Source organism: Rana temporaria, chromosome 1, assembly GCF_905171775.1.
Source record: "Rana temporaria chromosome 1, aRanTem1.1, whole genome shotgun sequence".
NCBI lineage: Eukaryota > Metazoa > Chordata > Amphibia > Anura > Ranidae > Rana > Rana temporaria.
The window spans coordinates 356,287,593-356,299,943 of record NC_053489.1 but is presented as its reverse complement, the minus strand read 5'-3'; the positions used below and the strand labels follow the sequence as shown (position 1 = coordinate 356,299,943).

The 12,351-nt window shown below is 43.5% G+C and overlaps 1 protein-coding gene across 4 annotated transcripts in view; it reads left to right on the top strand.

The window, feature by feature from the left end:
• The window catches only part of KCNN1 (potassium calcium-activated channel subfamily N member 1), a 237,724-nt gene that overhangs the window by 36,856 nt on the left and 188,517 nt on the right, over nucleotides 1-12,351 (top strand). For all 4 annotated transcript variants that reach the window (XM_040321348.1, XM_040321355.1, XM_040321353.1 and 1 more), the window contains exon 3: nucleotides 6,487-6,582. In XM_040321348.1, the coding sequence (XP_040177282.1) occupies nucleotides 6,487-6,582 (96 nt within the window). The remainder of the gene's footprint in view (nucleotides 1-6,486; nucleotides 6,583-12,351) is intronic.

Below are 12,351 nucleotides of genomic sequence, written 5' to 3'. Positions count from 1 at the left end.
TGGGGTAATATTTGATATAGCAAAAAGTTAAAAAAAAAAAAAAAAATTCCAAATTGCCGCAATTTTTTTGTTTATAGCTCAAAAAATAAATACCGCAGAGGTGATCAAATGGCACCAAAAGAAAGCTATATTTGTGGGGAAAAAAGGACGTCAATTTTGTTTGGGTACATCGTCGCACGACCGCGCAATTTTCAGTTAAAGTGACGCAGTGCCGTATTGCAAAAAATGGCCTGGTCATTAAGGGGGCATATCCTTCCGGTCCTTAAGTGGTTAAGCTCAGTTTAGTGGCAGAAAAAAACAATCTGGTTTGCATTTTTGAGAGCAGTTTTCTGGCAGAAAAAATGCTGAGTGCTCCTAAACTCTCCTGAATTCCTTTCTTGGCTCTTTGGTTCGGGGACCTTAGATCCAATTACTCTATATCTCTCCTGTACAAAAACTCTCTATATGACCGTTTCTTTCTGCCAAAGGAGCTGCATGTTTTTTTAAGCCCAGTGTGCATGAACCCTTAACATATTGCAGAAACTGGTTTTCCTACTAACATTTCCTATACACGCCCCCTATGTTGTGTCAGGGCTGTGTTTTGCTTCCACTGCAACCTTGGAGTAGAAGAGATTAGCCATTATCAGTGCCTTCCATTTCTGTTAGGGAAGTTTGTATTAGGCCCCTTTCACACATACGGATCCCATGAGGATCTGTACGTTTCTCATCCACTTGCTCAGCGGGGATCGCTCCGTTGATCCCCGCTGAGCCAGCAAATAACAGGGCAGTCCCTGCACTGTGCAGGGACTGCCCTGACAGATCTCTGCTCTTCTCTATGGGGGGATCAGATGAATACGGACCTTCTGTCAGTGTTCACCCGATCCGCAGACGGATGGAAAAATAGGATTTTCCTCTGTCTGCAGAATCAGACCATAGCGTAGGGTGACCAGACATCCCCGGTTTCAGGGGACGGTCCCCTGATTGAGGACACTGTCCCCGAACCAAGTCTGTCCCTGGTTTTGTTCCCAGATTGGATTTAATAGGGGGCAGGGGCAATTTCAAAGACAATCAGTGCAGAATTAAAATATTTTTTTCTAGAATTACACCCCCCCCCCCCCCCGCTCCGCTGTGCCTACTAGCATAGGGGGGTTGTATTTTTCCCATTATCTGTGCCCCTTTCTGATGATCATGTGCTGGTCAGAGCGGAGGGAATATTTCTTCAGTTTCGGGGGAATGCCCATTCAGCGTTGCTCGCATGTTCTTCTGCCTTGGCTCAAATCCTGGCCAGCCACCTGCCTGCTTATCTCCTTGCCTTCCCTGGCGGAGTGATCTTCCTCCTCTCCCCATCCAGTAGTAGCCAGGGCCCGAAGAGTAAGACTTGAGAGGGTGTGAGGCGACGGGCAGAGAGTCGCTGATTGTTGCCATTACTAGTAAAGAAAAAATATGTCCCCGGATTTAATAAAAAAAATCTGGTCACTTTACCATAGCGGGGACCCATGAGATCGGGTGTCAGCGGATGTTCATCCGCAATACCATAGGGATACATGTATGTCTTTATTTCATCCAAAAACGGATGGACGTATTTTACATACTTTCTGCACATGTGAAAGGGGCCTAAGAAATGTTTATATGCAAATAAAAACATAGATATATGCTGTATTTGTTATCATAAAGGTCTCTATTCTGAGAAGGGCATCCACAACTCAAGTACCTCTTATAACTAGTAAAAAACAATATAACTAGTATATATATATATCTATAACTATATAACTAGTAAGTACCTATTATAACTAGTAAAAAACAATATAACTAGTATATATATATCTATAACTATATAACTAGTAAAATGGGGATGATTTGGGCGTGTTTTATTTAAATGAATGGTGACCCCGCGTATTTTACATTTTTTACGAACGGCGCATGCGCCATTCGTGAAAGAATCCCAGTGCGCATGCTCGAAATTACGACGCAAATCGCCATTGCTTTAGACGTGAACGTAACTTACGTACAGCCCTATTCGCGAACGACTTACGCAAACGATGTAAAATTTTCAAAACTCGACGCGGGAACGACGTCCATACTTAACATAGGACCCCCCTCATATAGCAGGGGTAACTTTACGGCGGAAAAAGTTGAACGTAAAAAAATGCGCCTGGCAGACGTATGTTTCTGAATCGGCATATCTACCTAATTAGCATATTCATTGCGTAAATATACGGAAGCGCCACCTAGCGGCCAGCGTAAATATGCAGCCTAAGATACGACGTGTAAGACACTTACGCGGGTCGGATCTTAGGGAAATCTATGCGTAACTGATTCTATGAATCAGTCGCATAGATACGACAACACAACTCAGAGTTACGACGGCGTATCCGGAGATACGCCGTCGTATCTCTTTCTGAATCCGGGCCACAGTGATTAGAGGTCTTCATGAATTCCCTCTGCAGTCTGTTTTGCCAAGCAGATTTTTGGCTGTGCAATGCCAGCTAAAAGTTAAGTAGTAAAAGCAGTATTTGGAAAATGTAGCAGTCTGCTTCCATATCCCAGACTCTGTTGGTTGATCCCTTCCTACCTTTCCAATAACAGAAATCTTACAAGTCTAAATAAGGTTGTGACGGACCCCGCACTCAAGAGGAGTATGTCCGCCATATAAGCTTTCCTTGCCTGGTACCAGCACGATCCAAGATCCCTTAGCCCACCCAGTCACTTATGGAGGCATCAGTGTAAGGTGGTAAGAAGCATAAAACACAGGCACAAAGATACATACACTAAGGGGACAATCCCCCTTCTTTGCATAATGACACAGGGCGGAATAAACTACATTCAGTAACAAGAGACACACAGGTACATTCAAAATTCTCATCGTAGACCGTCTTATCAGCAGGGAGGGCTGCCCCCGGTCTACATGCTGGAAACACATATACGGTATATCACAAAAGTGAGTACACCCCTCACATTTTTGTAAATATTTTATTATAACTTTTCATGTGACAACACTAAAGAAATTACACTTTGCTACAATGTAAAGTAGTGAGTGTACAGCTTGTATAACAGTGTAAATTTGCTGTCCCCTCAAAATAACTCAACACACAGCTATTAACCTCCCTGGCGGTATGATTATTTCAGAAAAAAGGTGCTGAAAGCGGTACCATTATTTGCAAGGAAATTTGGCGTTTTATACTGTAGGCCTGTAATTCTTAGGAATAACTCACTTAAATCTGACCAAACAAGAGTCTTATAGGCATCCCGGGTATGACATTTTTTTTAAAACAAAATTATAAATTATAATATAATAAATAATTATAAATAATTATAACAAATAATAATATAATTCTAATAAAAATTATTCAATAATGTAATCAACTCAAAATCATGAAATTTGCTCAGTTGCAGAATTGTCGCTGTCATTATTTTAATTTTTTTATGACGAATTTCCCCACAAATCGCTATCGCACAATTCTGCAAGTGATTATAATTTATTATCGCTGTTTTCTAGCTGATCTAAAACCATTTTTGACATAAAGGGACACTTTTGGTTGCTATGGACAATCTACAGTTTGCAGGCAGAAAGAACAGTTTTTATTATATAAAAGAACATGTAGGACACTGGGCAGACCACTAGGGACAAGGGGGGGTGTATTTTTTACATACAGTACTGTAATCTATAGGATTACAGTATACTGTATGTATAGTGTTTGTTTACCTTTTTGAATTTGGCGCTGATCTCCACCACTGTGCGTCATAACGTCGCAGGGAACGGAGATCGACGGCACACGGGGACACTGTGTGAATCGAGCGAGGTCCCGCTCGCTCACACAGCGCGGTGGCATCGCTGGATCCAGGAACAAGGTAAGCCAGCGCGCGCTGCAGGCTCTGCATAGCTACCCCGAGCGTGACTCAGGGATACCGATTTCAGCACAAAAAATCCACCCTGAGTCACGCTCGGGAATACCGCCAGGGGGGTTAATGTCTAAACCGCTGGCAACGTGAGTACACCCCTAAGTGAGAATGTCCAAATAGGGCTCAAAGTGTCAATATTCTGAGGCCACCATTATTTTCCAGCACTGCCTTAACTCCGCTTTTTGGAACCCTTCCCCACTCCGGTGTCACATTTGGCACCTTTCAGGGGGAGGGGGGTGCAGATACCTGTCTAATATAATCATACCAGTATATTATTTAAAAAGGCACATCATGTACCCATATGGGTTGGAAAAAGAGCAAAACATTCATATTTACATATCTAATGTGCATATGTGTACCACAAAATATCGTTATACTATCCTTGTTCTAAAAATTAATGCGTATCAGGTCAAGAAGATAAATTACCTATTGCATTGACACCGCCTGTCAGAATGGACCCCTATACCCCAAACCGGCAAGACGGCATCATGCATACCAAATGATAATATACAAAATTAAAATTAGGAGTTGCTAATAAAGCAGTTTAGGTCGAGTTCAATATTTAATCCTCTAGGGTGGAGGCTCCCGAGGAGAAATATTCACTTTGTTTCTCTCTTCGATTCGAACCCCTCCAAGCAGGAAAAGTGCAGTCAATGCCACAAAATTGGAGAACAGAAGGGTCCTGACTGTGCCTCTCCTTAAAATGTAGGGAAACACTATGATGTATGAACCCTTTTTTTGATGTTGGCCAAATGTTCAGCTATACGTATTCTTAGGAGACGCTTAGTTCTACCTACATAGTACAGCCCACATGGGCACCACAAAAGGTATACCACAAAGGATGAGTTGCAGGTAATGCATTGTTCAATATCATAAACATGACCATCTTTATATGAAAAATTCTTCTTACCCCTATTATTGACTTTCACTGTCCTGCAGCAAATACACCTGCGGCAGGAGTAAAAGACTTTAAGGTGGAGGTTCACCCAAAAACTCAATTTTTAACATTAGACTGAGGCTCATTTTGTGAAGGGGAATCGGGTGTTTTTTTAAAAATCGAAGCAGTACTTACCGTTTTAGAGAGAGTTGTTCTCCGCCGCTTCCGGGTATGGGCTGAGGCACTGGGCGTTCCTATTTGATTGACAGGCTTCCGACAGGCTTCCGACGGTCGCATACATCGCGTCACGATTTTCCAAAAATAGCCGAACGTGGGTGCGCAGGCGCCGTATAGAGCCGCACCGACGTTCGGCTTCTTTCGGCTACTCGTGACGCGATGTATGCGACCGTCGGTAGCCTGTCGGAAGCCTGTCAATCAAATAGGAACGCCCAGTCCCGAAGACCATACCCGGAAGCGGCGGAGAAGATCGCTCTCTAAAACGGTAAGTACTGCTTCGATTTTAAAAAAACCACCCGAGTCTGCTTCCCAAAATGAGCCTCAATCTAATGTTAAAACAATTTTTCGGGTGAACTCCCGCTTTACAGTCATTACTGAGGCTCTGCTTTTTAGGTGGATCTAAGATTTTCTGTACCACCCGATCCCCAAAATTCGGAGCACTCCTATAGATGAACCTCGGTCTCTCTGGTAAGAATTTCACAAAGATGTCTATCCCTGCATAGAATGCTCCAATGTTTACGGAAAATGCCTTCTATCTCCTTATATTAATAGTGAAAATCTGATATAAAACCCAATTGGTGTGAGTTATTAGTGATCACATCCTCCTTCTTTCTTAGACACTGTTCCCTAGGCATTAATGCTACCTCGGCAATAGTGTTATTGATAAAATCCTCTTTGTATCCTTTCTGTAGGAATTTATTCCCTAATATGTTGGCCTGCGTTAAAAAGTCAGTAGATGTTGTGCAGTTTCGGCGAATCCTCAATATCTGGCCCTTAGGGATGTTTTTTATCCAGGCCGGGTGATGTCCACTCCCTATAGCCAACTAACTATACTCTATCAGTGGGCTTGAAATAAGCTTTCATACTGATCACATTCCCAGCCTTCATGATTGTCAAATCCAAGAAATTTACTTCCTGCTCGCTAATCACATGATCCAGCACGATGTTATTGGTGTTGTGGTTTAGATGTTCCACAACCATCTCCACTGATTCCCTTGACCCCTCCCATACAAACAGGAGATCATCAATGTATCTTCTATAGAGCTTCAACTCTGGTCTAAATTCACTAAACACTTGTCTATCCAAATTGAACACACCTGCTCCCCATTCACACCTGAGACTTTGTAACACTAACGAGTCCCATGACACGGGGGAGGGAAAACGGCTAATTGGGCCCAATTTGGACATTTTCACTTAGGGGAGTTCTGTTGCCAGCAGTTAAGACATTAATGGCTGTGTGTTGAGTTATTTTGAGGGGACAGCAAGCTGTACACTCACTACTTTACATTGTAGCCAAGTGTAATTTCTTCAGTGTTGTCACATAAAAAGATATAATAAAATATTTACAAAAATGTGAGGGAGGGGTGTACTCACTTTTGTGAGATACTGTATATAAATATATATTATATATTTCCATTAGCAATCTGTTTCAGAAAATGATACCAAGGTGATAAAAATATGAGTTGATCTATCCCGTTTCTTTCTTTTTGTAGGAATCCTCTTACTCATTTGCACTGAAATGCCTTATCAGCCTCTCAACTGCTATCCTGCTTGGACTCATTGTCATGTATCACGCCAGAGAGATCCAGGTACTATCTCTTGTTAAAATTAGACTGTGTAACAGATCTATTACTCATTTTCTCACATCTGTTGCAAAAATATGAATTCAAAGGTAAGAGTGTGAAGACATTTCTATACATTAGATCTGTTCTAGCCTACATATTAGATTTTATATCCTGATAGTCAAATACAGTATATACTGTAAGTAGAATATTTGTGAATACCTGCTTGGCTAGACTATGGCATGGTTTAAAAGGCAAAAATGCAATTGTATTAATATTATTCAATATACTAAAGTGGATGATAGGAGAAGGGCATGTGCAAATTGTACTGTACTTTCTTTAAAGGACATACAATACATCATAAGACCTACTTATGGGTAAGGTGCAACCCAATAGGGGAGCTTCTCCAAAGAAGGTAGACGTAGTCCGTCCATTTTTTTCTACTCCTTCGGAACCTTTCCCTAGCACTAAGCACTCTCCCTGCCAGATGGATAACCTGTCTCTATGCTAGCCACTTCACCAATGCGTGCCAAATCAGGGGGTCATAGGTTTAAATAAGCTCTGCTCCGACCCAGGATGGCTGCGAAGGTCATGAGGGGTCCAGCGTCCAATCAGACAGCTGCTCCCAAATGACAATAGGAAATCATGGAGGAATTAGCTCTCCTAGACTTCCTTCCTTCTCTGTATTGCTGCTTTGGACGAGCTCCACCTACAGTGGGGAGTACAGACTGTACCTGCCTACATACTGAAGGTGTGTTGTTTCTGGGTGACAGCATTGACTTTTACCATGCACATTACCCATCTTACTTGACTGGTGCTACGTCCGCTGTTACAGTGCTCTGCTTAGACTCCTGTTGCCTATGACATAGGTTTTTTTGGGGAGTTGGTGGAGTGGTGGGTTCTGCTTGAGGTGGTGGGTTTGGTGGTAGTGAGAGTGGTATGAGAGTTTGTATACCTACATTAAAGAGGAAGTAAACCCTTATGGGTTTTACTTCCTCTTTTTTCCCCTTCAAAGTAAAAGCATAATGGGCTAGTATGCATCGCAAACTAGCCCATTATGTGCCACTTATCTGCAAAGGAAGCCGTGCTGTCCCCGCTGCAGGCCACATCCATCTTCACCCCCTCTTTCTTCCGGGGCCGCGGATTCTGGCTCTGTGACTGGCTGGAGCCGCGTTACGTCACTCCCGCGGATGTACGCAGGAGACGTCAGTCACTGCACTTGCTAGTGAAGAAACAAAATGAAGGGTCATTTCTTCACAGCGCATGTGCCGATGACATCATCGGCGCACTACAAGGTATATATCTCATAAACTGTGCACGTTTAGGAGATATTTACAGTACCTATCGGTAAGCCTTATTATAGGCTTATCGATGGGGGTATACAACCATTTTTATGAGAGGATGCATTTACTGTACATATACATTTGCATGTATTTGAGTATGTCTTTTTGTACTGTATACAGTACAGTTGTGGATGCACAATGCATGTAATCCGCCTCTCACATATAACATTTAAAAACAGGCAGGCTGGTATGCACAGACATCTCAAGTCTCTTGCGAGGTGCAAAAGTCTCCCACATCTTGGCTGTGGCTCCCTGACACCGGTAGGTGCCGCGCGATAGCCTGGCTGCAGGGCTGATCTTGGGTTGTTGCGTGTTGTGCTCTGCTGCACTGTTTGTCTGTCATCCTTTATTTGATTTTAAACAGCAAAAAACAGAAATTCACAAAGACCCGAGAGGCATTCCTCTGGTTTAACCCTCTCATTTACATAAGTCAGGGATATCAACATAAAATTCATCAAAACAAGAAAAATAGAACTCAAAGAAACATTTCCCCAACATATCATTCCCATGAATACACAAGGAAGAAAACAATCGCCATACATTTTAGGTATTCTTATCTTATCCTAATTCCCTTCCCCTCTATCTGTTATTCGAGGGCCGCTCTTTGATCTGATAACACCTTCTTTGCAATAATACTATTTGTCCCTTTCCTAGCGGGATCCCCATGTCCCGCCAGAATCAGGGCAGTTAAACTGTCTCTCTCTGTTTCGCTTTACTTTACCTCCCTTATACCCCCCTTCCATAATCTGTCCCCCCAAAAAAAACACACTAAAAAAAAAAAAAAAGAAAGCAAAGAAGAAAGTTTGTCTCCCCCCCTGACCCCACAGCGGCCACCCCTTCTCAATCCGCATCCATCAGGGCCTTTCCCTCCTCCGAATATCTAAATATATTCCATTCCTCCCATGTTTCTAGATATATCTTCCGCTTCTGCCTTGAAGTCCATACTAGGTCCTCCATTCTATTCAGGTCTTCCACTCTAGTAAGCCACATCTTTACGGATGGAGCCCGTGCCCGCTTCCACAGTCCTGGGATGCAAGCCCGGGCCGCGTTCAATAGATGGCACACGACTGATTTCCTGTATTGCCTCACTGATATCTCCACATTTTGTAATATAAAAAAAGACCACTCCTCTGGTAATTGTTCCCTACAAAATCTTTGGGTTATTTCCCTGACCTTTCTCCAATAGCTTAGAATCTTGGGACAGGCCCAAAAGATATGCATTAGGGTTCCTCCTTTCTTACCACATCTCCAGCACCTGTCTGTTGTTTCTGGGAAACATTTATTCAGTATCTCCGGGGTCCGATACCACTGAGATAGTATTTTATAGTTCATCTCTTGTGTCTTTATACACATGGATGTTTCAAAGATATTTCTTACTATCTTAGTCTTTTGATCTTCTGTGAAGGGTTTTCCCAAATCCCGTTCCCACCTATTAAAGAAGGGCATTTGATCATCCTCTGTTGGGGTATTTAATAATTCACCAATTCTTGATAGGGAGTGTCGTAAGATCCCTCCCCCACTACAGTATCTCTCGAACCGTGTCATTCTTCGGCCATATCTAGCTGCCGGTTTTAGAGAGTCCAGAAAATGACGCAATTGGAGAGATCTCCAGAAATCCAACTGGTAAGGAAAGACTTCCCCTTCCAACTCCTGCCTGGTAATCCATCCACCTTCCCTCAAAAAGTGCGATGCTTGGAACCACCCTTGCTCCATCAGTTTACTAAAGGGTCCGTTCATTAACCCTGGTTCAAACTGCGGGTTTCCCAAAATTGGAAAAAGTGGTGAGTCCTCCGTGGACAGTACCCCCCTCACGAACAGCCTATGTGCTATCCGCAGGGTGGGGCCTATCAACGGATGGCTCTTGGTATCTGATGGAAGCCCCCGGTAACACCATGCCGCCCGCTGCAAGTTACTGTCGCATTGATCCTGCTCCAGCCCCGGCCATAACTTTTCTCCAGCATGCCGACTCCAATCAATAAGTCGGCACAATAATGCCGCTTGATAATAGCGATAGATGTCTGGTGCAGCTATTCCTCCATCCCGTTTGGCCAGTGAGATTATACGGGCCTTAATTCTTGGACGTTTGTTTGCCCATATAAACCCACTAATAAGGGACTGTGCTTGCCTAAAAAAAGATCTGGGTATTTCAATCGGGAGGGTCTGAAAAAGGTACAGAAATTTAGGTAGTATGCTCATTTTAATGATGCTAGATCTTCCAAGCCATGAATGGAATCCCCTCCGCCAACCATCCAGGAGGGCCCGTGTTTTGAACAGCAAGGGCAAAAAATTAAGTTTAAAAACTTGTGTTAAGTCCGCCGGAATAGAGGTCCCCAAGTACGTAAGAGAGGTATCGGACCATTTAAATCTAAATTTTGATTTCAATATCCTTAATTCTCTCTCCGGGATCGCCACTCCCATCGCCTCTGATTTATCGTAGTTAATCTTGAAATTTGACAGCTCTCCATACACACTTAGTTCTTGTTCCAGGTTAGGAAGGGATTCCATCGGGCTGGTCACACTAAACATCATGTCGTCAGCATAAGCTGAAATTTTGTATTCTGTACCTTTCAAAGACACCCCCTTAATATCAGGGTTCAGTCGAATCCGACTCAGCAGCGGTTCGACAGTCAGGGCGAACAATAACGGTGATAGGGGGCAACCCTGCCTTGTCCCGTTTGAGAGTTTAAAGGGAGGTGATAGTGTTCCATTCACTCTAACCTGGGCCGTTGGTTGTGTATAATTACTTGCGATCCATCGCTGCATCTTCCTCCCGAACCCCATGTGTCTTAGTACCGCAAACATAAATTGCCAGTTAATCCGGTCAAATGCTTTCTCTGCATCTGTTCCTAAAAAGACACAAGGGGTTCGGGTGGTACCCACCAGGTGGATCAGATTCAGGGTCTTGACCGTATTGTCTCGGGCTTCCCGCGTCTGCACGAATCCCACCTGATCTTTATGGACAAGTCCTGATATCTTCTGCTGTATCCGCCCTGCCAAAATCTTGGCAAAGAGCTTCATGTCTTCATTCAGTAAAGAAATTGGTCTATAACTCCCACATTGGGAAGGATCCTTTCCTTCCTTAGGGATCACAGCTATCACTGCTTTTAGCGATTCGTTATGGAAGGAACCAGAGTCCCCTAAACCATTGAACAGTCTCACCATAAATAAACCCAGTTCGGGCATAAAAACTCTGTAATAATGAATGTTATAACCGTCTGGCCCAGGTGCTTTCCCTCCCTTCCCCTTTTTCACTACCTCCTGTAATTCTTCTATTGTGATAGGTTTTTCCATTTCCTGGCTCATTTCTGATGTTAAGCTGGGGGTACCTGAGGTTGCTATATAGTCACCCATTTTCACCTGGTCTTGAGAGCTTGTTTGCAAATTATATAGGGAGCCATAAAAATCCCCAAATCTCCCTGCTATCTCTCTAGGCAGCACAATTTTCTCCCCCTCTGTGCCCTGTATCATCGGGATATAGGTTTTAGTCTGTTGTTCCTTTATAGCCCTGGCCAGTTGTTTCCCACTTTTATTACCAAATTCGTAATTCTGTCTTCTGCCATTTTGTATTGCCCATTTGGCCCGTTTTAAAAGTAGTTCTGTGATTTGTCTGCGCGCTCCCCGTAGATCCCGTTCCAACGCAGGGTTAGGGTTCTGTTTGTGTTTTGTCTCCAGGTTTACAATTTCTGTCATAAGAGTTGTTATCTTTGTCTCCCTCTCTCTTTTTATCCTCGCCCCATGCTTCATTAGTATCCCCCTTATCACCGCCTTATGGGCCTCCCACACCACTCCCAAGTCGCAGTTGGGGGTCACATTTGCCTCAAAGTACCACTTTAGTTCCTTCCGCACCTCTTCTAGTACAACCTCCTCCTGCAACAAACTTTCATTCAATCTCCATGACCCGGCACCCACTGGACGTGAATCCCCTAACGCATATTTTAAAATAATTGGGGCATGGTCTGTCCATGTGATTTCTCCAATTACAACCTCCTTTACAGAGTGCAGTTGGTTGTGTGGAATGAAATAATAGTCTATACGCGAATACCTTTTATGTGGGATAGAATAGAAGGAGTAATCTCGTTCCCCTGGGTGCATCAATCACCATATATCTATCAGCCTTGCCTGTTGCAACATCTGTAGGACTCTCTTACGGGTTCCCCCCGTAACTGATGAACCACCAGAAGAAGTATCTAACTCTGGATACAATGGCATGTTCAGGTCTCCTCCCATTATCAACTGTCCTTCCTGAAAGTCTGCCAGTTTGTCTAAAAATCTTCTCAGGAAGCGGTCTTGAGATGTATTAGGGGAGTAAAAAGTGGCGAGGGTTATTATCGTACCACCTATGGTCCCTTTCAGGGCCAGGTATTGACCTCCCGGGTCAACCAAGGACTCTGTCAGTGTCCATGGGGTATTGTTTGAGATTAGAATAGACACTCCCCCCTTTCTAGCCTCTGGG